The sequence below is a fragment of the Eublepharis macularius genome, chromosome 13 (assembly GCF_028583425.1).
Source record: "Eublepharis macularius isolate TG4126 chromosome 13, MPM_Emac_v1.0, whole genome shotgun sequence".
Lineage (NCBI taxonomy): Eukaryota > Metazoa > Chordata > Lepidosauria > Squamata > Eublepharidae > Eublepharis > Eublepharis macularius.
This window is the reverse complement of record NC_072802.1, coordinates 6,447,870-6,473,230: the sequence shown is the minus strand read 5'-3', so window position 1 is coordinate 6,473,230 and position 25,361 is coordinate 6,447,870. Positions and strand designations below refer to the sequence as shown.

Below are 25,361 nucleotides of genomic sequence, written 5' to 3'. Positions count from 1 at the left end.
GCAAATATCATTGGATGTATCCTGACTTCTCTTAACCTACATATTAATCTGGAAGAGGAAAACAATCCATATGTGTGTAGGATTTCTTAGCATCTGAGAATAAGTATAGTCTTTCAGATATGGGAAAGAATGTCAAAATATGTTCCAGAGATCAGTTTTCTACAGCTGTATATGATCATTTTGGTGAAACAAGTTATTATAAATTTTCTCATTTGAGGCCACATTCAGCAGATACCTTCAAGGGTGCACTGGTTTCAAAGGCTGCTGATACTGCTGCCCTCCTCAGAGAATTATTCTTATTTTCTTTATTTAAAACTTATGTACTCTGCCTGTCTACCCAATTAGGGCCCTCAAGGTGGTCAACAATAAAAGGAGATTGAAAAGATAAAGAGATTAACAATGAACCTTTACAAGCAATACATATATAAACAAATCTATGTTTCAAATACATTTAATACAAGACAAATATAGAACTGTCAATTAGACAAGGAGGGTCAGTAAGGGTAAGCCAGGTGAAACAGACAAGTCTTCTCACTGGCGACAGGCGGTGACCGAGGAGAGTCTTTCCTGGACTTCCACCTGTTGAGACTTGATGGAGATAAAGGCAGGGAGCCCTCTGCAGATCCACAGTCTGCCAGTCCTTCTCGCTCATACGATACACGGGGACAGAACAAAGGCAGGCACATTTCTTGATTCTTGTGAAAAAGGGAAGCGGCCTTTGGGACAAACATGCAATCCAGCTTAAGGACAACTTCAGCAGTGTGGCACATGCACATCCTGAGGTGAAGAGCTAACACTAACTGAGTTCTGATACGCTTGCGTTGATGTAAACTGCAACCAGGAACAGAACCTTGAGTGAGAGATTCTTTAAGGGGACTTTCTGTAGAGGCTCAAAATGGGTGCCTGGTGGAGTCTGCAAGACCACATATAAATACCAAGATGGAAAACGATGCTTTGTTGGAGCACAGGAGAATGAAGCCTGATGCAGAAAGTGCTACATGTGCAAACGTCTGGAAACTGAAACCCCATCTCTAAGGCGAAGAGAACAGAGGCGAAGGCTCTAAAATCATGCCTCCTCCTAACTGGTGGTGTGTGATGTGGCGGTGTGGGGTGGTGGTACTTGATGCGGCTCTCTCCTTCATGCGGGTACACACCTGGCCTCTGTGTGACGACGTCACTTCCAGAAGTGATGTCATCATATGGGAGTGCTCCTGCACTTCACACAGGGCTGATTCTTTCAGAATTGGCCTGTAGGGAGCTACAATTGCACACACACCTGAGACACTCAAGTGCACACCTGCAGCCAGTGTGAGGATGTCACTTCAGGAAGTGATGTTGTCATGTTCTGCCAGGAGCTCATGCACCACACACTTGCCCAGGTTGCCTGCTGCTGGCGGGCGATTGCTAGGTAGCTTGCCACCACCTGCTGATTGCCAGCAATTGGCAGGCACGGGGGCCAACCTCTGGGAGTTTGCCCACCACTGGTGTGGACCTGGGAAGCCTATTTGGCAGTGATATTGTTTGTTCAGGTGCACACAGTCTGCCAAGTCTTAGAGGTGACACCACCTGCCCAGTTATGTAGCCAAATAATGCCTAGTCACCCTGGAAGATGACATGACCCATGGAGTTTCAGTGTCTCAACTACCATCCGTCATTAAATCAGTAGCCCTCTCTACCTTTACAAAATACTCAAAAGCCTTCTTTGTTACATTTGAGCTATCTGCGACTAATCTTTGTCCACATCAAGCAAACCCATGCTAAAAGCAACATTGTTGCTGCTGCCCTTGTTGCCAGTATGGTAGTCTCTTGGTTATGGCCTGGCACGAACTCCATTTTCTTACCCATGGAGTCCTTCAGGGATCATTCTCTGTCCTTCTGAACTATGACCCTGAAATGACAGCTGCTATTGGTGCACTGATGAATGGTATACATACCAAATTCTTAGGGAGTACAAACTTCTAAAGTGCCCTAAGGAGAACCTGGAGGAAGCTGGGAAGGCCCATTCCTTCCTTACTACTACTTCAAAAAACTCAAGGAAAGCAAGCCATGAAATGAAGAAACAGATCCCGAATGTCTAAGCGTCGCTTTTCCACCCTGTCCTTGAAGTCTTTTCACAGTAGGCATTATAAATTCTGGTAACTTCATTGCGGAATTAAATGGAGACAAGACTCACTCCTGCTCTGCAAATCTTGCAGGTGAGGCTCTTCTTTTGAAAGTGTCCCCTATTCCACGTCTGAGTCATTATTAGATTTGAAAACGATGACTGAGGAATCTGACATGGATGGTGGTTCTTCGTTTGCCAGCCAATCTTCTTTTGTGCTGCTTGGATAGGACAGGGTGCACCTAAAACTGTTTGCTTCTACGGTTCGCTTATTTGTGGAAATGGCTGGAGGATGGGGAAGGTGAAAAATCTGGCAGGGAATGCCTCCATATTTTCTCCCCTGATTTGATCCTTGTCCCATCTCAGCTTCTCTCAGGAAACAAACTGACACGGAACCAGGACGAGATGAAAGTGATGCTAGTTGGGAAAGCAAGATCTTGAAAGACATTGTGGTTCCCACCGTGAATGGGGTTCAATTGACCCTGGCTAACTCAGTTAAGAGGCTAGGGGTTATAGTAGATCCAGCACTGCTGCTGTAGAAGCAAGAAAATGCAGCAACTCAGTCTGGCTTGGAAGATGGCCCCCTATCTTGACATGACCAATATGGCCACCTGGATCCATGCCATGATAACATCAAGACTAGACTACTATAATGCGCTCCACATAGGTCTCCCCTCAAAGATAATTTGGAGACTCCTGCTAGCGCAGAATGCCGCAGCTCATTTATTATCAGGAGCTAGGCAGAGCATGCACATTACTTCCATTCTGCAGTTACTCCATTGGCTACCCAGTTGCCTGGCTAAATGTAAGGTTCTAACTATTACATACAAAGGCCTTCGTGGCCTTGGCCCCTCGTTACTTGCAGGACCACCTCTCCCCAGATCTCCACCATGGTATCGTCACTCATCTGGCCAGAGCCAGATACCACCCTGCAGCTGGGCAAAACCAACAGCTGCCCAATGTGCGTTCTTGGTGGTTGTCCACACCTTAAGGAACGGCTTGCCGGAGGAGATCAGAACTCAGAAAAGCTCCCACTCTCCTGGCTTTCTGCAAACTATGCAAAACTGAATTATTCAGGAGCGCTTTTTTACAAAGTTAACAAGGCTGTGCTGTAAGAAATGGCTCAGAGAGATGCTTTGGTAAAGCAACCGGGACTGTAGTAGATTATACTACAGGGTACTGTCTATGTATGTTCCTGCTGGGTAGTATCCACGTTGCTAATGATGTCATGTTTAGTTACTTATGCTTTGTTTCAGCAGTATTTCATCTCTGTATTTGGATTTCAAATTTCTGCAAACCCATACCTTATTGCATCGTTGGCTGAATGTCCAAACTGTTGATCGTATTGACTTGCACCATATAATCTACCTTGACTTTCAGTGAGAAAGGTGGACTATAAATAACACAAACAAACAAATCTCCTTAACCGCACTTACTGGACCAGTCCTGCCTACTGGACCATTCGCAAAGCACCAAGAGAGCACCTGTGGGATTAGTCAGTGACCTTTGTTACTATAACAGGAGCCTATTAACCCTACTCCCCTTCTATTACCTTTAATGTTTACAAATATGATTCATTTCCTAAATTGGTATGCTACTTTTCATTAAAAAATCTGAAGTGTTATACAAATTATAAAATCAATGACAATTCTCCTAATTAACTCATTAAAAAACAAAACAAACATGAAACAAAAACTACGAACTCTGGGCATAAAACTGACACAACAAAGGTCAGTAGACGCAATTATGGGCATCCATCTCAATTTCCAAAGCCACCTGAAACAGACAGTTTTACCGCTCAGTGAAACGTCAGCAAAGATGGAGACAACTGGATCGCTCGGGGAAGGGAGTTCCAGAGCCGTCGCTGAGAAAGCCCTGTTGCTAGTGCCGCACCTGGAACAATGGGATCTCACACCTCGAAATCTGGAAATCCAATTGGTGGAACTGAGTCCAGTGGCACTTAAGAGACAAACAAGATCTTCAGGATGTAAGCTTTTGAGAGCTGGAGCTCCCTTCTTCAGACCTTCTTATGGGTCTCTAAGGTGTCACTGGACTCAAATCATGCTGTTCTACTGCAGACCAAGTTGGCGATCCAACTGGTGTTACTAGTATTACTTTCCAATAGTTTTTCTGCCTTCTGGAAAAGATATGCAAAAAAAATTAGAAAGAGGTGGAAGCTCTTCTAAGGAAACTGATCCAAAGTTTCACTGTGCGCTCCTCATTTACTTTATATAAGTTGCTCAAGAGCAAACTTGTGGAATTTGCAAAAATACGCTATGAATTGGCCACTGACATCCAGCTCTGTTTACATGCAGGCCTAGACTCAGTAACATTTCTGCAATAATTAGGATTAGCCTGTCTTGTTCTACCTACCTGCTCAGAACTTGCATCACACTTGCACACACACACACTACCTAGAGGTTGCTCTGCACTTAGTCCATTTGCTTAAAAAGCAAGATTGGTCATGTTATTATTTAGATTGCCTTCCAGATTCTGGGACCAAGCAGATATATCGCAGACAGGGGTGTCATGTCTGAGCCCCATCCATGCCAATGCTAATGCTGGTTCATGCTGTACCTTGATATCCTATTACCAGTGCCATAAATGTTTCTTCTGTTCAATTATTTCACAGAATGATTACAGGTGTTTATCTAACAAACTGTAGAAACTTCCAGTCCTTATAACCTTGCATACTACTCACTCCTGTTCATTGCTATGTCTTGCTTTCCAGTGACTCAACTTGACAGTACAAATATGCGAGATGTTCTCACACAAAGTGCCCGCCAAAATCATGTTTATCGTTGGGAAAGGGAAGGAGCAAACGTGTGTGTTAAGAGGAAGGGTTTTTCCACAGGTTCCCATTCCTGTCAATTTTTGCTCTTACTGCTCAGATGCTTACCTTGCTTCTGAGTAATCCTATGGACATATATATGGAAATGATTTGATTTCTGAATAAAACCGTTTAGCCAAGAACCTGGACTTCTTGTTGTAATGGAGCAGGGATCTGTCTGCCATATCCTGTCATCCATAGCCTGACAGGTTAGTGCACTGAATATTGCTTTTGACCGTAATGTTTTATGGACGACACTTCAAAATCTTAGTTTATATTAAGCTCTGGGGATTGTGGTGTGCATGGGGAAGGCTTTTAAAACATTCTAGAATATACATAAAGGAATTTGGGCATTTGAAACCACAAATCATTTAGAAGAACTCTTATTTCAGGTTCCTCTGCATCATGACACTGAAAATAATCTCAATGTGAGGTTGTGACTGAGTAGCGATAAATTAGGTATTAAAAGGAATTTTGGGGGAGCTTGCAGAGAAGGCTGATACAATTTTCCAGAGGTCCCTAGTTACAGAAAAGACTGGTGTGTCAATTTCTCATCTTATTAGAATATCTAGTCTCAAAAAGATGTCTATAGAGAGATGATCTTATTGTCCAATCTTCTCTCTCCTCGAAAGGCTAAACAATGAATACATCTGAAAAACAGCTACACTTCTGGGCTGATAAAAAGTATCAACTAGAGACACATTGGGAATGCAGCATAATAAAACACATCATACATTAGGATTTTAAAAAGGTCTAATGCTTCTACAACCATCACTAAACCACCCAGCGAAACTAATTAACAGTAATCCACTTAAAAGGCCGAGACATTGAGTTTTAGCAAACACACACTAATACTTATATTCATGAGCACACATGAATATGCATACCACATTTTCAGGCATTTATAATGGAGCATGTATTACAAATAAAATGAAATGTCTAGGGATGTGCACTTCGGGTTTCCAATTAGGGAAAAATACCCGAATCGGGCCTGATTCACAAAGATTCAGGATTTCCAAAATGGCCCCCAGTATATCAGGACTGTTTCGAGAACTCCGAATCAAAGATTCCTGAAGCTATTTGTGTAGCTTCGGGTCAAGGGGCTGAAATGTCCCTCCCTCTCCATGCTGCTACGCAGCAGGAAGCAGAGGGACATTTAAACTGCCGATCAGCTGTTTGTCAGGGGGTTCCCAACAAGCAGCTGAGTGCAGCCTGCCAGGGTGAAATGTCCTTCTCCCTGTTGCTGTGCAGCGGCAGGGAGACGAGCATTTCAACCCCGACTCAGCTGCTAGTCAGGGGTCCCCCCCCGGCTGGAAAGGGCCCTTCCGCGCTTCACCTGGGTTGCGGGGGGGGGGGTTCCCCCCATGACCCAGATGGAGATTAAAGGGCCAGCCACAAACCCCGCCAAGCAGCTGATCTGCTTGGTGGGGTTTGAACTCCCCCCCCTTGGGCTTATTTCACCCGACGGGAGGGGAAGGAGGGGGTTCCCTCCTCCCCCTCCTATCAGGTGAAATAAGCAGGGGGGGTAGTTTGTCGGTGTGCTCCAAATCTTTACGGAGCTCACCGAAGCTAGTCAAACAAGGGATTCCCGAAGCGACATTATTTCTGACTCTTTTTTTCTGTTTCAGGTTTCCCGCTTCGGGATTTTTTTTTTTTTGCACACCCCTAGAAATGACACTTAGGGAAAGCTGGGACAAATTCTTTTTGCCTGTTTCAAAAGAAAAGCAACTCGGTCCTGTAGTGGATTGTAAACTTAACCTTTTAGACTTGCACAAGATTGCTAAGGCAAATTCAGACAGCCAGGAAGCACATTCTCACCTGATCCAGTACAATGATCTCATCTGCATCGACCACTGTTGACAATCTGTGTGCAATGAAGATGGATGTTCTGTGTTTCACCATGTCTCTCATGGCATTCAAAATATTCTGTAAGATTAAAGATACGCTCAACATAGAACATTTGATGTCTTTCAGATAGGAGGAAAGAAATTATGTCAAGTAAAACATCAAACAAGAATAATTTAATAACTTGTTAAGAATGGTCACCAGTAGTTCCAAAGTCATCGATTGCTGGTAGTTTTGACTTCAAAGGAGAAGTTCAAGCATTAAGGTAGAGCTTGCACTGTGAAAACCTTTAACATGGGTATTTCACAAGGTCGGGCAGGAAGAGATTACACTTCTTTATAAAGTCTACACTCTCCAACAGGGTGAATGGCGGGAACTGTATGCTTCACTTCCAAAATCTAGTTTTTTACTTCTTTTATATTGCACCTTCATTCAAATTACAGTTAAACAGGGCCATTTGCACATTTGTTTTCCCTCAAAACAATCTACTGCTTTGATCGCATGGTACACACTATGGGGGAAATGAGCCATATTTTAATAACTGCTTTTAAAGTACAGCTGTGTTATGTAAACATTTGGTTCTATTTGATAAGCTTGTAATAAATACAGAAAAAATGAAAGGCAGGGATAAGTGCAAAGTTCTCTTGAAATTCCCATCACAACCCGTGGATGGAATCTAAAGAGGCTACACCTGACACATTCATCCTTATCATTCTGTGCTTGTAAAGGACTGTATGTATCAACTGATTGATAGCAGCCAAGCAATCCAATGATTGGCAATCAACAGGTTGGTCAAGAAAGTTAGCAACCTGCTCCCCAGCTTTTTCTATAGACAAGAAGGTTAGGTTAGGAAAGTATTATTGGAACTGAGATTTCAGTACTTAACAGTTATGAAGCCTGATGCAGTTGCTACAGCAATGTCATGACATCTGTGTCACAACTTCTTGATATTTTACAATCCAACCTGTGATGGGAATATAAACTGACATGAGAATTATGCACTCTTAACTTGCATCTCAGTCAAGATGCAGCACAATGAGGTTTACCAGCTTGCATTTTGCAACAATTGTTGATTGTTTTAAAATACATTTTACAGGGCCACCCAACTGCCTCCCTTTAGAACGGAACAAAGGCTTTACTTCTCACTGAGAGCATGTTATACAACTCCAACAGTTTCATAGCATGCACAATTCTGTGCTAGAACACAGGAACTGGGCTTGACAGTTTGGCATCTAGCTCAAGGATAGCCAGGCATCTGAGTTGTCCAACACTTGGCCTATGAGCAGCAACTAGCTTGTGGAGACAGAACTGTGCAGAGATGCAGAAGGAAACGTTTTGTAGCATAGTTTACCTCTTCAGTAATTGAATCTAAAGACGAAGTGGCTTCATCATAGAGGATAATAGGAGGATTCTTCAACATGGCTCTAGCAATAGCAATTCTTTGCTTTTCTCCTCCTGAACAACAGAAAAGAGAAGAGACTTTAGGATGGTTATTTTTGCCTTGACTTATACTCCCACATGGAAGAACAATGGCACCTACCACCTGCACACTTTCTTCACAGAACACACAGAGCCAATAGTATTATGTCCTCCTGCCATTTCCCCCATGTCCCTGCTCACAACCTTCTCCTTGCTTGCCAACTCTCAGCTGCCCAAAGATCTCATAGCTCCTCAGAGGAAGACTGTGGTATAACGGGCAATCAGGCAGTCAAAACAAACAAGGTTCTAGGTCTCCATTGTCATGTATGCTTGCATACCTGCCATTAATGTGTTTTGCATTTTGTGCTGATCATAACTGTTTTCTAAGGTTGTATTCTGTATACTGCATAATTCATCTGAGAGTGTGTTTACTGGACCAGTGGGGGTTGACTGTTATCTGTTGAAAGTATTTACTTTCACTTCTATGGTAAGCATCCTTGGATGCAAGCTGCGGGCAGCAAGCAATGTATCTTTTCTTAGAGTCTGAAATGATTTAATTCTGTACTATGCCTAGCCTAAACTGATCAGTTCCCTTTGGGGGTTTCGCGCCAGAATGTCAATGGACCCAAAGGGCGGGAAGTTTCCCTATAATTAGTAGTGCCTTTTTTTGAATAGTCACTTCTGCCAATTGTTATCTTTGTGTGAACTGTATGGATCTGTAATAAAGTTGCTTCAACTGGAACATCTGTGTGTGGAGAACTTGAGGGACCTAACTGCCAGGGACTGACATCCATAAGCCTTAGCAGATGTAACAGGAATTTTTCTGGCAAAGCAAAATACAATGAAAGTCAGTTTAATTGTGGAGAAGACGCATTGAAGCACCTTGCTGCACTTCTCAGTAGCAGTGTGTGTGAACAAGAGCTTGAGATACGGGTGGATGAGAAGCTAAATATGAGCCGTCAGTTTGATGAAGCAGCAAATAAGGCAAATGCAATCTTGGGGTATATCAACAAAAGCATAACATCCAAATCACAGGATGTCATTGTCTCACTACACATTGTGTTGGTCAGGCCCCACCTGGAGTACTGTGTGAAGTTCTGGAGGCCTCATTTCAAAAAAAGATGTGGACAAATTGGAACAGGTGCAGAGGACGCAACCAGGATGATCAGGGCCTGGAGACCAAGCCCTATGAGGAAAGATGGAGGGACCTGGGAATGTTCAGTTTGGAGAAGAGGGGGCTGAGAGGGAACATGATTGCTCTCTTGAAGTATTTAAAAGGCTGCTGCTTAGTGGAGGGAAGGAAGCTATTTCTGTTGACAGCCGAGTACAGGACTCAAAACAATGGGCTTAAACTATAGGAGGGAAGGTACCAGCTGGACATTAGGAAAAACTTCTTCACATTAAGAATAATTCAGCAGTGGAATCAGCTGCCTATGGATGTGTTGGGTTCCCCCTCATTGGCAGTCTTCAAAGGAGCGGCTGGCCAAACTTGTCAGAGATGCTTCAGGCTATTTCTGCATTGGGCCGGGGGTTGGATTAGATAGCCTGTAAGACCCCCTTCTAACACTATGATTCCAAGTCTCATACTATGGTTGCTACTTTTAAAAGTGTATCCAGACAGGGTTTTGCAAGCATCAGGAGGGCTGATTTAGCATGCCTGCACTCACGAGTCACATGGGAACTATGCCCACTAGCAAAGCCCAGAAGAGAATCTGATGAACTTTCCCCTGCTCTCTCCTGCTATTTGCTCAGCTTTTTTCTTCCGAGGTCACTGCTGCTTTCCCTTCTTCCCCTTTTGATAGAATTTTCCACATTAAAGAAACAAATACTTGTTAAAATCTATTTCAGATTCTTCTGGAACCACTGCAAGTAATTAGTGATTATATATGCATTTACCTTCTTGTGCTGAATTCCAAAGATTTGACAAGGCTTCTGTTTAATACCTTCATATTCTTGATGATGTGCCCCCTAACTAACACTGACTTGTTTTAGCAAACCACTTTAGGAGGATAATATTCTCATTTCACTTTGAGCCTTAAGTGGCTGTGCTGAAGCTGAGCAATAAACAGAAATTGAACTATTCACCCATAATACGATTTCTGATTCACTCTCTCTCCCTCTAGAAGCCTAGTCTGAAGTGGGTTGTGTTTGCTGCTGCCAGTATTTGGAAAGGTATGCAATGATCCGCAAAGGCACAGCCTTTTTGAAAGGGAACCCTCTCGTCCCCACATCACTTACTACAGAAAACAAAAACAAGCAAACAAAAAAGAGAGATGGACTTTGCATCTACTGGAACGAAGTATATTGAATACCAATGCCTGAGGACCACTTAAGACATGACAAAAATTCCTACACAGAACACACTTTCTCATACAACATAGGATAAAAAATCAGTGGAGAGGGAATTATGCATGCTTAGGGCAGCCATGTACCGGTGCTACCTTTAAATGTGCATACATATTCAACGTTCACTGCAAAGTTGTGATTGGCTATGGCTTCTTTGCCATGCATACTTATAGGGAAAGACAAGTGTGCAATGGTTACACATCAATTTCATTTGTTCCTTCAATTATCCCTCCTTCCCTTCCTATGGTTTAATCGCTGTTCTATATAGTTTAGTTTTTGCTTTTATTGTATGTTTTTATCATGCTTTAATGTTTAGCCACCCTGGGGACCCTGATTGGGCAGAAAGATGACACAAAAATTTCTATAAACAAATTTTGACTGGGTACAAATGTAAGGTTATATAAAAAAGAGCCCTGCTGGATCAGACCAGTGGTCTATCCAGTCCAGCATCCTGTCTCAACCAGTAGCACTGGAGGACTGGCATAGAGGCCAGAGACTTTCCTCGGAGTTAACGCCATTCACCAGCATTCAGAGGTTTTCTGCCTCTAATGGCGGTGGCTCCCTTTAGTCACCACGGCTGTCGATAGACCTATCTTCCCTGAATGTTTATGTTTGTTTATGTTTTATTCAATTTATATCCTGCCCTCCTTGCAAATGGGCTCAGGGTGGATTACATCAAGCATAAAATACAATTTAAAATCAACATACATTCATAAAATTACAGAGTGCAGTTATCAAGGTGGGGGGAGGGAGGGAAGAGGGATGGAGGGGCAGGCTCAAGTTTGGTCATGATGACATTATGGCCCCGTCTTGACAGGAGACTGGAAGGGAGGTTCACCAGGCAACATAGGAGTGGCCTCGACCATATGCCTGGTGGAACATCTGTCTTGTAGGCCCGCTGAAAAGATAGAAGGTCTTGGCAGGACCGTGTATCAGCAGACAGAGAGTTCTATCAGGTGGGAGCCAGGACTGAAAAGGCTCTGGCTCTGGTTGAGGCCAATCGAGCCTCCCTGGGTCTGCGGACCACCAGCAAGTGTTTATCCATAGATGTAAGTGCTCTCTGGGGTACATACAGTGAGAGGCAGTCCCATAGGTATGCTGGTCCCATTCCGCTCAGAGCTTTATAGGTCAAGACCAAAATCTTGAATCTGATCTGGAATTCCACAGGGAGCCAGTGTATCTGCTGCAAGGTGGGACTGATATGAAGTTCCAGTCAGGACACGCGCAGCAGCATTTTGGACCCACTGCAGTTTCCAAGTCAGACCCAAGGGAAGCCCAGAGTATCAAGTCCCTTTTTAAAGCCATCTATGCTTGTAGCCATCACTACATACTCTGGCAGTGAATTCCCTATTCAATCACTTGCAGAATAAAGAAATATTTCCTTTTGTCCAATCTGAATCTTTTGTCCATCACCTTCAGGGGGTGCCTTCAATTCCTAGTCTTCTCAGTGCATAATTTTATAACCTCTATCACATCCTTCCTTAGTCATCTCTTTTCTAAACCTCTAGAAAGTCCCAGACTTTTCAGCTTCTCCTCATAGGCTCCAACCCCCAATCATCTTGGTTGCTTTCCTCTGTACTTATTTATTTACTTTTATTATAATCCACCTTTGTCACCAATGGGGACCCAAAACACCTCATATCATTCCTCCATTTTATTCTCACAACAACGCTGAAAGGTAGGTTAGGTCGAGAAGTTATGACTGGCCCAAAGTCACCTAGTGAGCTTGCATGGCAGAGTGGGGGTGCAAACCTGGGCCGCCCGGATCCTAGTCGAGCGCTCTAACCATGGCATCACACCGGCTCTTTCTCCAGCTCTTTTTTCCCACTTTCTCCAGATCTGCAATGTCCTTTCTGAGATATAGTGATCAGAACTACACACAACATTCCAAATGAGGCCACACCACAGATCTTTACAGGGACATTACAATAATGGCTGTTCTATTTTCAATCCCTTTCCTAATAATCCCCAGCACAGAGTTTGCTTTCTTCACTGCTGCAGCACACTGAGTTGACACTTCCCTTGTGCTCTCCGTAGGACCTCAAGGTCTCTTTCATGCTGACTCAGGAAGTTCAGATCCCATTAGCATATACCAGAAGTGGTGGTGTTCGTGGTGGTGGTGGTGGGGTTGTTCTAATGTGCATCACCTGGCCACATGGTTGCCCACTCTCTCACTCAAAAGAGATCCTCCTGAAATGCTTTCACAGTTGGCCTTGGTTTTCATCAACCTGAATAATTTAATGTCATCAGCAAACTTGGCCACTTCACTGCTCACCCTCATTTCCAGATCATTAATGAACAAATCAAATAGCCCTAGTGTCACTACTGACCCTTCTGTTCCCACTCTCTGCTTCCTGCCATTTAACCTATTTTTAAAGCATAGGAGGATGACCTGTTCTCTGTTGGTCCCTAAGCTGAAAACCCTTATGAAAAGTTCATCTACCAACAGAAATGCATAACCGCCCAACAGGAGAGCACCCCAAAAGTCCACTACAAGCAAAAACAATAAACAACTGCAATGCAGAACTCTTAACACCTCTTTAATACAGGTAGAAAGCAAGCTGCCCTCACCCCAGACCTGCAAGCAATTCTTAATAAAATTTTAATAATGAACAGCAAGCAACTCTTTAACCAACAAGAAAAAGCAATCTTCTCCCAACAAGAACAGCAACACTGAATAGTAAGCAACTCTTTTAAACCAACTTTTTAAAACCCAAAAGCCACCCCCACCACAATAGCAAGCAACAAACGCCACCAGAAAACAAACAAAAGCACCCACAACAGTAAAGCATTTATTAAATACACTTTGAAAAGAAAACCTAAGAAAACATGCCTCTTTCCCCACGCTTACCCTCCCCCTCCCCAACTCAACACGTCAACCCCTCACCTCCCCAAACAGGAAAAAAACAAGTCTACGATTCTCAAACTAGGCTGAAGTTCCTCAGGTGGTTCTTCAGGCAGGCAGCAGTTCCTCAGGTCTGGAGTCCTCTAGGCAGGCAGCAACAGTCATCCAAAGCCCAAATCCAAAGGTAGTAAATCCAAAAGGCAGACAGATTCCCAGAGCAGCCAGGGGCTAAAGAGCACTCACAACACAGCCTCTAGAAATCTCACTCAAAATGGGGCTTGCTCTGAACCATGCCTGCTTTTACATTCTTGCAAGAATTTGAAAAAGGTTCTTCTGTTAAAGAATCCCTGTGATTGGCCAGACAACTAGAGCTCCCTCAGCAACTCACTCAGTTCGCCTCTCTCCTGCCTCACTCCCCCCTCCCATCTACTGCCTGGGGGAAAAAAGCCCAGGAAAAAACAAGGGACTCAGAGAGAAACCAGCTAGCTGGCCAGTTTAAATCGGCTGATGTAGCGATTCTTGAATAACCCAAATAGTTATATAACCAAAGATTCATCCCAAATTCAGTAAGATATTATTTGGGTATGCTTTTATTTGGGAATACCAAATTTTATACCACTACCAGACAGTAGGCTGCTTGGGGGAGGTGGAGAAATATCCCCTCGGTGAACTCTTCTGGAGGCTCTAACCCAAAGAGAGTTGCAAGTAGCTGCACCCTATCCTAACCCTAGCACATGTACCTCAATTTTCACCATTTGAGAGGTAGGCAAATTTCTGTCAGGAAAATTGGGGGGGGGGGAGAAAGGCCTTCGGGGGTTCCTCCCTCAAATTATTCTTTTTCCCAGGCCTTCACACCTCTACCTACAATGTGCTTACAGCAAAACTTGGAAGAAGAGGCATGTGTGCAGGAAGAAGAAGAGGCGGCATGCAAGCCCACTGGACACTCCCTCTCTGCTCTAACCACGATCGGGAGATCCAAGAAACAGACTCTTAAAAAATGAGTACTTTCTGTAGAGTGATTCAGTCATGGATGAAAGCCGACTTTACAGGAAATACCACAATTGCTTTATTGGTCTCTCCAGATCATTTTGGAAGGCTATGAGCTTTTTAATATATTTATAATTGCATTGTAGTTTCTACACCTAAACTGGAACAAATGTATCACAACTGCATATATAATGTTTTCCTGCACCTCCATTCCATCTTCAAATCCTCATGGCTGCAATTCTGCAGTTATGCACCTGCAATTCCCAATGAAATTTTTTAAAAAGACTCCTAAACACATAAAACTATCCAAGGTTAGAGTTATTATTAATTGCACGGCCAAAATAATTTCATCGTATTTGCAATGCAAGAGAAACCAGATTTATATAGTAAAGAGTCTAATAGCACCTATAAGACTAACCAACTTTATTGTAGCATAAGCTTTCGAGAACCACAGTTCTCTTTGTCAGATGCATCATGTATCTGTGGTTCTCGAAAGCTTGTGCTACAATAAAGTTGGTTAGCCTTAAAGGTATAGCAAATTTACACGGAGGACTCCGTACAAAGACACAGTCCTAAGAGACCACTGTATATAAAGTATAAATTTAATATATCAGTGAAAGTGCAAAGTGTAAGAAAATCCCAATCAATATCAAAGCTCTTAATAATATTTCAAAGCTCTCTGACAAAAATTTAACCAATCGCTAATACCAGCGTTCATAATCAGCCAATGTCCCAGTAACTGTCAATAAATTGTCGCTGAAGAAACAATGCTGGTGAGTTTCACAGTTCTTTCAACATAACCATATGATGATCCATTTTTTTCTTTTCCTTTTCTCTGCAGGCAAACTCCCGCCGGCACATGATGGCAGGAGGACACGCTCCAGGAGAGCTAAGGTTCAAAAACACTCTCCCGGGCTGTTGCCAACGGATGCGGCAGCCTTATCACAGCCCGTTTCGCACTGCTTTTTCAAGCCTCATCATTACTGCCTACAATATAAAATACCTGCTAATGCTCTTATATATTTTCACCAGACAGTTACATATATAAATAAATGCTATTTTACAGAAGTTAAAATCCTGTCTTTCTCATACTCACATCATCAATGACAAGATCCTCTAAACAGGCAAAGGTATTCCTTCAAAGGTTAATTTCCCAATGTGAGGACCAACTGACCGTACACAAAATATATATTTCTACTTTAACTGGTGGATTACAAGAAATGACAATGCAAAACTGAGTTAAAGTGCCCACAAGGAATGACAATGCAAAGTTATGCCACACTGGTATATCCTTTTCTTCAAGTTTACTTAATCCATCTAACACTAACTCCTGAAAGACTAGTATCCTAGGGTTCTTAGTAGATGGATTAAATGTAGATCTAGGTTTTAAACTTTCAGCCTCAAAATCCCTGTTCCTAGTCTCTGTGTTGTCTTTGAAAAAGTCAGCCAGCTTTATCTTCCTAAATAGACTGTGTACCTCCACTAGTTGTTGGAAAGAATTGCGTGGGGGTGCGGGAATAAAGGAAAGTCATCCCTTTAACATACAATAGTATGTACAAACCAGTTCAGGCCATCATAGCTAGACATTGGCATCTTCTGTCCAATATTCCCAGATGCAAAGATCCCCCCTTGTTCACAGCGAAAAGAGCAAAAAACCTCTTGAATTATTAGTCAAGAGTAAACTACCAGAGGTGAAGGGCAGCAGCTGTGGAAGTGGGAGGAGAGCGACAACAGGTTTCTTTCCTTGTCGACACTGTGCTGGGTGTGGTGGCTGTGTGTGTGCCTAAAAAAACTTTTCATAATTCATCCAACACTGGGACGTTTGAAATTAATTCCTGCAATTCCAAGGGAGTTATCTATGTTATCCAGTGTCCTTGCAACCTATTGTGTGTAGGTATGACTACTAGACCTGTTGAAGTTCGTATTTGTGAGCATAAGAGCTGTATCAGAATAAAGAAACTGAATGCCCCACTTGTTAACCACTATCTCACTGCTGGCCGTACAGAGAAGTAGCTGCAATTTTGGGTTGTGGAAGTTATATGGAATACATCTTCACAAACTCCTGCAGAAATGAGAAGTGTTTTGGATTCACCATCTCCAGATGTTGATGCCTTGGGGACTTAATGAAGAAGTGGACTGGACTTGCTGTGTCTGAGATGGATTTGATTTGATTTGGACTACTGCCCTAACTGAATATGTGTTGTGTCTTTGCCATTCCAGTGTTCCCTTCCTTCCCACCCTCCCCTCCACCTCCTTTGAAAGCGTATCTTCTTATCACATGGGAGACATTGCATCACCCTTCTACCTTTGCATATAGCTGAACTTTCTTGGGTTAAAGTGCCAGTTTATCTTTACTGCAGATTGATGTAACACACTCCTATACATTGGAAACCAAGCCTCAGGTTGGTTTGTGATTGGGTTTGGAGAACCTGGGAGGTCAATTAAGAACATGTTAGGGAATAATTTTCTAATTTGGTACATTTTTTCTTTAGAGTGCAACAATAAATGAAGAGCAGTGTGTGAATCCTGGATCTGCTGCAATACTTGTTGTTTATCACACAATACTAGAGGTAAATTCTGATCCAGTATTTTACCTAGAAAGTTCTAGCACTTATATTAAAAATTGTCCTCCTCCCTTCTTCTTTTGTTACAGCTCTAGATAAAACACCGGGAGCATTGCATGATTGGTTTCTATATGTGTGGGTGTGTTTGATCATAAATTGTTTACAGTTGACCACTGAGGAAGGCCTTAGGGCCGAAACACATTTGGTCGGTTTTTACTGTACCTTGGTCTATTTGTGTTGGTCATTGCACTGCACCATCATCTGTATTTTGAGATGTTTTAGCAAGTTTTAGTATGTATATGTAGCCTGCCATTCAGGCCTTATGTTTTAAACTTGTTTTTAATCTATATTGGTGCACACCTATAATAAATACTCTCTAATATATATCTATATATTTAGGTTGTTACTTAACCCCTCTATTTTGTTCCCCTGCTTGTTTGGGTTGAGTTTGTGGGGTTTTTCCCCCAACCCCCCCCCCCTTTTTCGTCCTTGCTATTGGTTAAATTTTTGTCAGAGAGCTTTGAAATACCCAACCCACCCCTCCTGAGTAGATACAAATGACCTACATCTTTTCCACACTGTGACACTGAGAGATCTCTGTCTTTTGGTGCTACACCTCTGAAGATGCCAGCCACAGCTGCTGGCGAAACGTCAGGAACTACAATGCCAAGACCACGGCAAGACAGCCCGGAAAACCCCCAACAACCAGCTTTGATATTGATTGGGATTTTCTTGCACTTTGCACTTTCACTGATATATTAAATTTATACTTTATATACAGTGGTCTCTTAGGACTGTGTCTTTGTACGGGGTCCTCCGTGTAAATTTGCTGTGTTTGAGACCACTTTCCTCGTTGTTTGAAGCCTTAAAGGTATTACTGGACTCTTTACCATTTGCAACTACAGACTCTCATGGCTAACTCCTCTGGATCAGATTTTCATATACACTAATTAAGTACTATAACAATGGACATGACATTTCTTGCCTTAAAGGGAATACTCACAGTATTTGTTTACAGTAGGTGCTATATATACAGCTAGGGATCCCATTCCCCCAGAGGGGGTGGGGGATCCCCTGTTTTCACCCTCCCCCCGCCTCCACTTACCTGGCCGGCGGGGGAGGAAGGCACGGGAATGGGCCTCTCAGGCATGCTCTTGGGGCAGTGTGACGTCACTGTTGTCATCATGCAGCCACGAGAACACTCCTGCATTTTGCTGCAGGACAATTTGGGTCCCAAATGGGCTCATTTGAGGTCCAAATCAGCCTGCTGAGAAGCGTAAGAGCACTATTGTGCCTGCGCAATGACGGCACCCAAAGTGCCGTCATTGCGCAGCTGTAAGGCTGTGCGCGGAATAAAAACAGTAAGAAGGGAAGGCGGAGGCAAGAGCTAGGTCTCCCCCTTCCTGCTGAGAAGGTAAGAGGACCTTGCAACCCTATACACATCATATGCAAATAGGTTATTGAAATAAGCAGTGATGCTTTCATTCATAGCAATTTCTCAACTTTTTTTTCCTCATGGATGAACCCACAAATTAATATTTCAAATCGTGAGGGACCCTCACCTATGAAAATGTTTATAGGTCAAAAACAGCTTACGGCAAGGAGAGCAATTCAATTACTCCTAAATTTTTGTTAAGAAAATTTATTTGTAAAGAGTTGTTCTTTGTATAAATCAGCTTATACTGTAACAAAAAAGTGAAACATTTTCCTTTTTTGTATTATCTACTCTTTTTTTCAAATATGAAAATATCAAATCAAATAAAGTTTACTGAAACACTAGGGGTGTGCAATTCGGGTTTCCAATTCAGGCTAAGTACCAGAATCAGACCCGATTCACAATGATTCAGGATTTCCGAATCAAAGCTTCAGGAAGCTTCAGGTCAAGGAGATCCCCGCCAAGCAGCTGATCCAGCTGGCGGGGGTTTAAATGCCCCTTTCCGTGCTGCAGCGAAGCAGAATGGAAAGGGACATGTGAACCCACAGATCAGCTGTCTAGTGGAGAGATCCCCGCCAAGCAGCTTATCCAGCCGGCGGGAGTTTAAATGCCCCTTTCTGTGCCGCTGTGAAGCAGCACGGAAACAGGCATTTAAATCTACAGATCACCTGTTTGACAGGGAGATCCCCGCCCAGCAGCTGATCCAGGCCTTCCCTGCAGCCCTGCTGGCTGCTGCGGCGGGGGAGGAGGCAGCGCAGGCAGCGGAGGAGCTGGCTCTGGCCTTTCCCGCAACCCAGCTGGCTGCTGTGATGGTGGCATGGGCAGCAGAGAAACCGGCTCTGGCCTTTCCCACCGCCCAGCTGGCCGCTGTGGAGGTGCAGGAGTTTAGTTTAGTTTATTCGGTGTTTAACCCTCCCTCCCCACAAGTGGGCTCAGGACGGGGTACAACAGTCATAAAATACAATTACATAACAGATTCTACAATAAAATTCAGCAATTAAAATTATATATATATACAAAAACCTGATATAGTTGGCTACACATTCCTGCCCCCAGCATACAAAGAGGAGGTAGACAGACACACGAGCTGTACTTGAATACCGGAGACCGGTGGGAGGCTCAATGATGGCCCTGACGCTGGCCTCAACCGTAAGCCTGGTGGAACATCTCTGTCTTGCAGGCCTGCCAAAATGATACAAGATCTCCTGGTGAGCCTGAGTATCCTCAGACAGAGAGTTCCACCTGGTTGGGGCCAGGACCAAAAAGGCCCTGGCCCTGGTCGAGGCCAAACGAGCCTTCCTAGGGCTAGGGATCACCAGTAAGTTCTTACCCACTGAACGAAGCACTCTCCGGGGCACATACGGGGAGAGACAGTCCCTCAGGTATGCTGGTCCCAATCCGTTTAGGGCTTTAAAGGTTAAAACTGGCACGGGCAGCAGAGGAGCCGGCTCCAGCCTTCCCCGCCACCCAGCTGGCCGCTGCAGGCCCTGCAGGTGGTGGAGCAGCGGCAGAGGAACCGGCCCCAGGCCATCCTAGCCTCGTGAGGGCTGCTGCCGCCGCCATAACAGCAGCACCATGCCACTGCCTAGCTGATCGGCTTACCCTCTATCTGCCAGCCAGGTAAGTGGGGTGTGTGGGTTTGCCCCAGGGGAGTGGGGGGTTTGCTTCCCCTCACTTCAGTATGCTCTGAATATTTACGGAGCATACCAAAGCGAGCCAAAATCAGAATCCTGAAGCAGCTTGCTGCTTTGGGATTCTGGTAATTCCGGGTAAACCCGAAGTGGGAAACCCAAATCTTTTGGGGGTGCACATTCCTATTAAACAGCAAAATAAGGTTCATCATCAAAGTCAATACAAGTTTTACTTTCAGTATAATATTTGGGCATTTTTATTTTGCAGAAATATTGAAGCCTTGGCTGATTTCTTGCGGCATGCCAGCATTCTGTGACACTCTGCTTGGGAAACACTGTTTCATAGGAATATGAACAGAAATTTTATTGTCCTTCATCTTGGAATTTACCTGAACAAAAAAATTTGTTTCAAAACAGAACGGATACCAGATTCCTGTAATAATTATAAATCTGCATCTATACACATAGAAACATAGAACTGGAAGGGATCCAAATGGTGATCTGGTCCAACTGACTGCATAAGACAGTAATTTCACCATCTTACCCCCCGCCTCAATCCCGAACTCACACAGCTCTACACCCAGAGGACAAAAAAACTCCAGGATCCCTGGCCAATCTAGTTTGGAGAAAAATTCTTTCCTGTCCCCAAAGTGGTGATTTGCATCACCTTGGGCATATAAGAAATGGCCACCAGGGTGGATAAAAATCAATGATTTTTTAAATTTAAAATAATTTTGTTTGATAACATTCTTTTTGAGGAAAAATCTATCTAAAGATAGTTTTCTATTTAAAATACATTATAGCTCAAAGGTTTTTCATCATGAAATGATTATTTTTTAATATGTAGTATGATGTATATTCATGCAATGTTTAAATTTTTTGTAAATGAACCCCATTAATTCATTCATTAGAACCTCAATTTCATGCTCTCCCAGAGGTGTCTGTGAATTAATTTGGGTAATTTTTCTTTCTAGAAGATACCATCACAGACGCTTGGTTTTGCAGTTCTCAAAACTTGGTATTTGTATCCTGAGAAATGACATGCATCTTGTAAACAGCAAAAATGTTTTAAAATAAGCTTACTGTTGACAAAGAGACCTTGATTGTATTGTTCCTCTGCAAATCTATGTACATAGAATCAGCCCCTTACTTCTTAAGCGGTAAGTTTAAAGAAGTTCAGTGAACAGAAGATTGTTTGGGGAGGAATAGATTTGGATGAGAAAGAGAGAGCCAAGTGTGAGAAGGGAGAGGCAAGCAGCGCAGATGAATGTGAAACTTTTTGGGCAGAATACTCCAGTAGTCTTGAGATCTTTGTGAGTCTATAGCCTTTATTTTCTCTCTTGTTTTCTTGAAGAGAAAACCTACAATGGCAGCAGGCTATAAAAGAGACCCACTGTGGGCATATTTTTGTTTACCCACATCAGTTAAAAACATGAATGTTTAAGCAAATACAAGAATACATATGCTATATAATGTTATTTAGTTAAATAAAACAATTTAAATGGTTATTGTTAATGATTATTTTTCTTCTTCCAATAAAGTACAGTAGAAAAGTTGTTAAAATATGAATGATGAACCTATTAAACTGGAGATAGTTCATTTAGTAATGATTTCATAATTATGTATTTCAAGCAGTAAATAACCAATCATTAGTTTTCTGATATAACTGTAAAACTAAGCTGAGAAGTTATTGCTCTAAAACTGAAGGCTTCATCTGGGTTGTAAATATTAAAATTGTAACAACTAGCATAGCAAGAATGAGCCTTTACACAGAAAATCACTGACCAGTGATTTAAATCAAATCCACAAGAGCCTAGTATCAGCGCATCCCTTCCTGCTCTCCCTCTCATGATCTGCTTGTTCAAACTAAGATCGTTTTCACATGTCCTAAAGTTGCGCAACACTCACAGAATGAGGGTGTCTTCATGGTGCGATTTCTGATGTCATCGCGCCATTTTCGTGGCATGATGACATCAGAAATTGTGCCATGAAGATGCCCTTGTTCCATGAGAGCTGCACGACGTTAGGACGTGCGGAAACAACCTAAGTCACACAATCAGCATTGCTAACAGATGGCTATCTAACCTCTGCTTAAAAACTTCCAAAGAAGGAGAGCCTACCACCTCCTGAGGAAGCCTGTTCCACTGTTCCTGCTCTGTCAGGAAGTTCCTCCTAATGTTTAGCCAAAAACTCTTTTCATTCAATTTTAATCTGTTGCTTTGGTTCTGACCCTCTGGGGCAACAGAAAACAATCCTGCTCCATCCACTATGAGACAGCCATTCAAATACTTGGAGAGGGCTATCATATCACTCTCCAGCTGTCTCCTCTCCAAGCTAAACATATCCAGCACCTTAACCTTTCATCACAGGGTCTCCACAGTCCTCACCATCTTTGTTACCCTCCTCTGGACACATTCCAGCTCGTCAGCATCCTTCTTGAACTGTGGTGTCCAAAACTGAAAATAGTACTCCAAGTGAGATCTAACCAGAGTAAAGCAATACTATCACTTCATGTGTCCAGACACTATGCTTCTGTTGATACAGCGCATTTGCCTTTTTACCAACTGCATCACACAGCTGACTCATGGTCAGTGTATGATCTACTTAAGGCCCCTAGATCCTTTTCATAAGTACTAGTTCCAAGACAAGTCTCCCCCATCCTATAATTATGCTTTTGATTTTTCCTACCTAAATGCACAACTTTACATTTACCTCTGTTGAAATTCAGTTTTAGCCCAGCTTTCCAGCCTGTCATGATCATCTGGAATCTTGATCCTGTCTTCTACTGTATTTGTTACTCCTCCCAGTTTAGTATCATCAGCAAATTTAACGAGCATCCCCTCTATGCCTTCATCCAAGTAATTTATAAAGATGTGGAATGACATAAAGCCCAGGACAGATCCCTGAGGCACTGCACTTGTTCCTCCTCTCCAAGAGGATGAGGAACCATTTACTTGCACTCTTTGGATTTGACCTGTTACAAATCCATCTAACAACAGTAGGATCCAAAACACATTTTACAACTTGTCAACAAGAATATGAGGAAGCTTACCAAAAGCTCTACTAAAATCAAGATAAACTATTAGTCTCTCTCTACACAATACTTTTGACAAGTGTTCTTCATATGTCAGGAGATGCAATGTCAGCTGGGAAGCATAGTTTTGAAATACTGTCAGCGGAGATTGCTCCAGAGAGGGCAGATTCTCTCACAGCTGCCTTTGGTGTGCTGGACTGTCTCCCCTTCCAGAGCTTTTACCCTGCCATCCTCACTGCTTAAAACACTGAATTAACCAGGCCTCGCTAGGGCAAAAGCTCCAGAAGAGAAGATGCTTGATTGATGAACATGTGCCCAGGCATCACATCTAGAAAGACTCTATGTCCACAGCATTCTCCTGGTCCAACAAAGTAGTAACTCTTTCAAAAAAGTCTAACATAACTTGTTCTTGAGGAACCCATGTTGGTTGTTAATAATCACAGCCATTAAACCTTCACGGACTGACTGACGATTTGTTCTAAAACCTTTCCAGGTATGGATGTCAAGCTGATGGGTCAGTGTTGCCTGGCTCCTCCTTTTTTCCCTTCTTGAAGATGGGAACAACATTTGCCCACCATCTTCTGGCACCTCATCTGTTCTCAAAGAATTCTCCAAGATCATAGACAGAGGCTTCTAAATTGCATCAACAAGTTCCTTTAGTACCCTAGGATGCAATTCCTCTGGCCCTGAGGACTTGATTTTGTTTAAAGAACTCTAGATGTTTACATATCAGCTCTCTTTCTTCATCATGTGTTCTCTTTTTGCCAGGATGAGCACAGTTTTCCAGGAAAGAGAAGACTAAGGCAAAGTAGGAACTGAGTTCTGCCCCTTTTTTTATTACTTGTGAAAATCCCACTGCCTTCTCTTCGCAGCATGGCCTACCATATAGTCAAAGAACCCTTTTGCATCTCTCTAGCCTAAGCTCATACTGATCTTCAGCCTTTCTAACACTCTCCCTACAGGCACTGGCAATTTGTTTATATTCATCCTTGGTTATGTATGCCCTCCTTCCATTTCTTAAATGTGTCTTTTAAAATTCTCAGATCTTTAGAAAGCTGTCTATGGAGCTACCCTGGCTTTTTTAGGTTCCTTCTACTTTTCTTTCTCGGAATCGTTTCTGATTGTGCCTTCAATATCCTGCTTTTAAGAAACTCCCACCCATCTTGAACTCCCTTCTCCTTGAGTATTTCTGACCATGGGATTCTACCCAGCATAACGCTGAGCTTGTAAAAATCCATGTTAATACTATGTTGATGAATCTACATTTATGAAGTCCTGTGTCATTGTTAGTATGCAATAACATACATACAAAATTTATCGATCTTTTTACAGTGCGCTGCAATAGCACTTAGTATTTCTGTCTTCATTAAACTGTTGTTCCTTAGTGCTTGTAATTTAATTGAAATTCAAGAATTTAATTAAAAAGCACCAACGTTCAAAGTAAGTTACTCATCAGTTGCGATCTTTGTTTTTAAAATCAGAAACACTTTTGCCATAGTAAATGCTTATCTTCCATTTAGTGGGTAGATCCTCTCAGCTTTTCTACTTTGCCTCACCAAAGTTTCCTTCTCACTGCAAGTCCATCCTGTGAGGCTTTTTGCCCACATAGGTTCAACAATCCCCAGTGCAGCCTCTTCAGTGGTCAACAGATGCCCCCCCTTTCCTATTTTGTTAGCAGAAAAACTGGTAGGATCCACCCAATGTGTATTATATCAAATTGGTCTTCCCTCTAGTTACAAACGTAAATTCTCAGATTTCTACTGGTTTCTGTTATCATATCTGGAAAGCCCCTGCTAATAAAAATGTTCCCAACCATTTTACATATCTTTTACACATTAGAGGCAACTCTGATTCCTATAGTGATATTGTATTTCATTGCAATAAGTGACCTATTAAAACACTGGGAAATCACTGCATCTCCGAGAGGCCAGTGGTCAGGAAACCACGTCCAAGGGACAGGCCCCCCCCCAGGCTTTGGAGTCTGCAAGAAGCCATAGCTGAGAAGGCAATCAGCGCGTGACCGGCAGACAAACTCTCCTGTGATCTGGCTCTCTAATGAGTTCTCAGATTGAGGGAGGCACAGTAAATCTCAGCGCTTTGGAGCACGCAGTGACGTGAGGTGCAGGGGTCCAATTATTCCACAACAACTCTAATTTGACACACTGGTATTCCTCTTGAGTAGCAGTCCCAGTGGCAGCGGTCAGGAAAGATGAGAGGAGAGGCTTGCTTCTGTCTGAATCCCACAGTGCTCGATACCAATTTAACATCCTTGTGCCAAATGAATTTCTTCTGGTTTCCTCACTGCATCTGGCTTACTTGAGGAA

At 42.9% G+C, this 25,361-nt stretch overlaps 1 protein-coding gene across 1 annotated transcript in view; it reads right to left on the bottom strand.

Moving 5' to 3' along the window:
- Window positions 1-25,361, bottom strand: part of ABCB7 (ATP binding cassette subfamily B member 7) — a 103,529-nt gene that overhangs the window by 7,534 nt on the left and 70,634 nt on the right. Inside the window, exons 14-15 of the mRNA XM_054996548.1 lie at window positions 8,128-8,231; window positions 6,750-6,857 (exon numbers count right to left, since the gene is read on the bottom strand). Coding sequence (XP_054852523.1) covers window positions 6,750-6,857; window positions 8,128-8,231 — 212 coding nt within the window. The remainder of the gene's footprint in view (window positions 1-6,749; window positions 6,858-8,127; window positions 8,232-25,361) is intronic.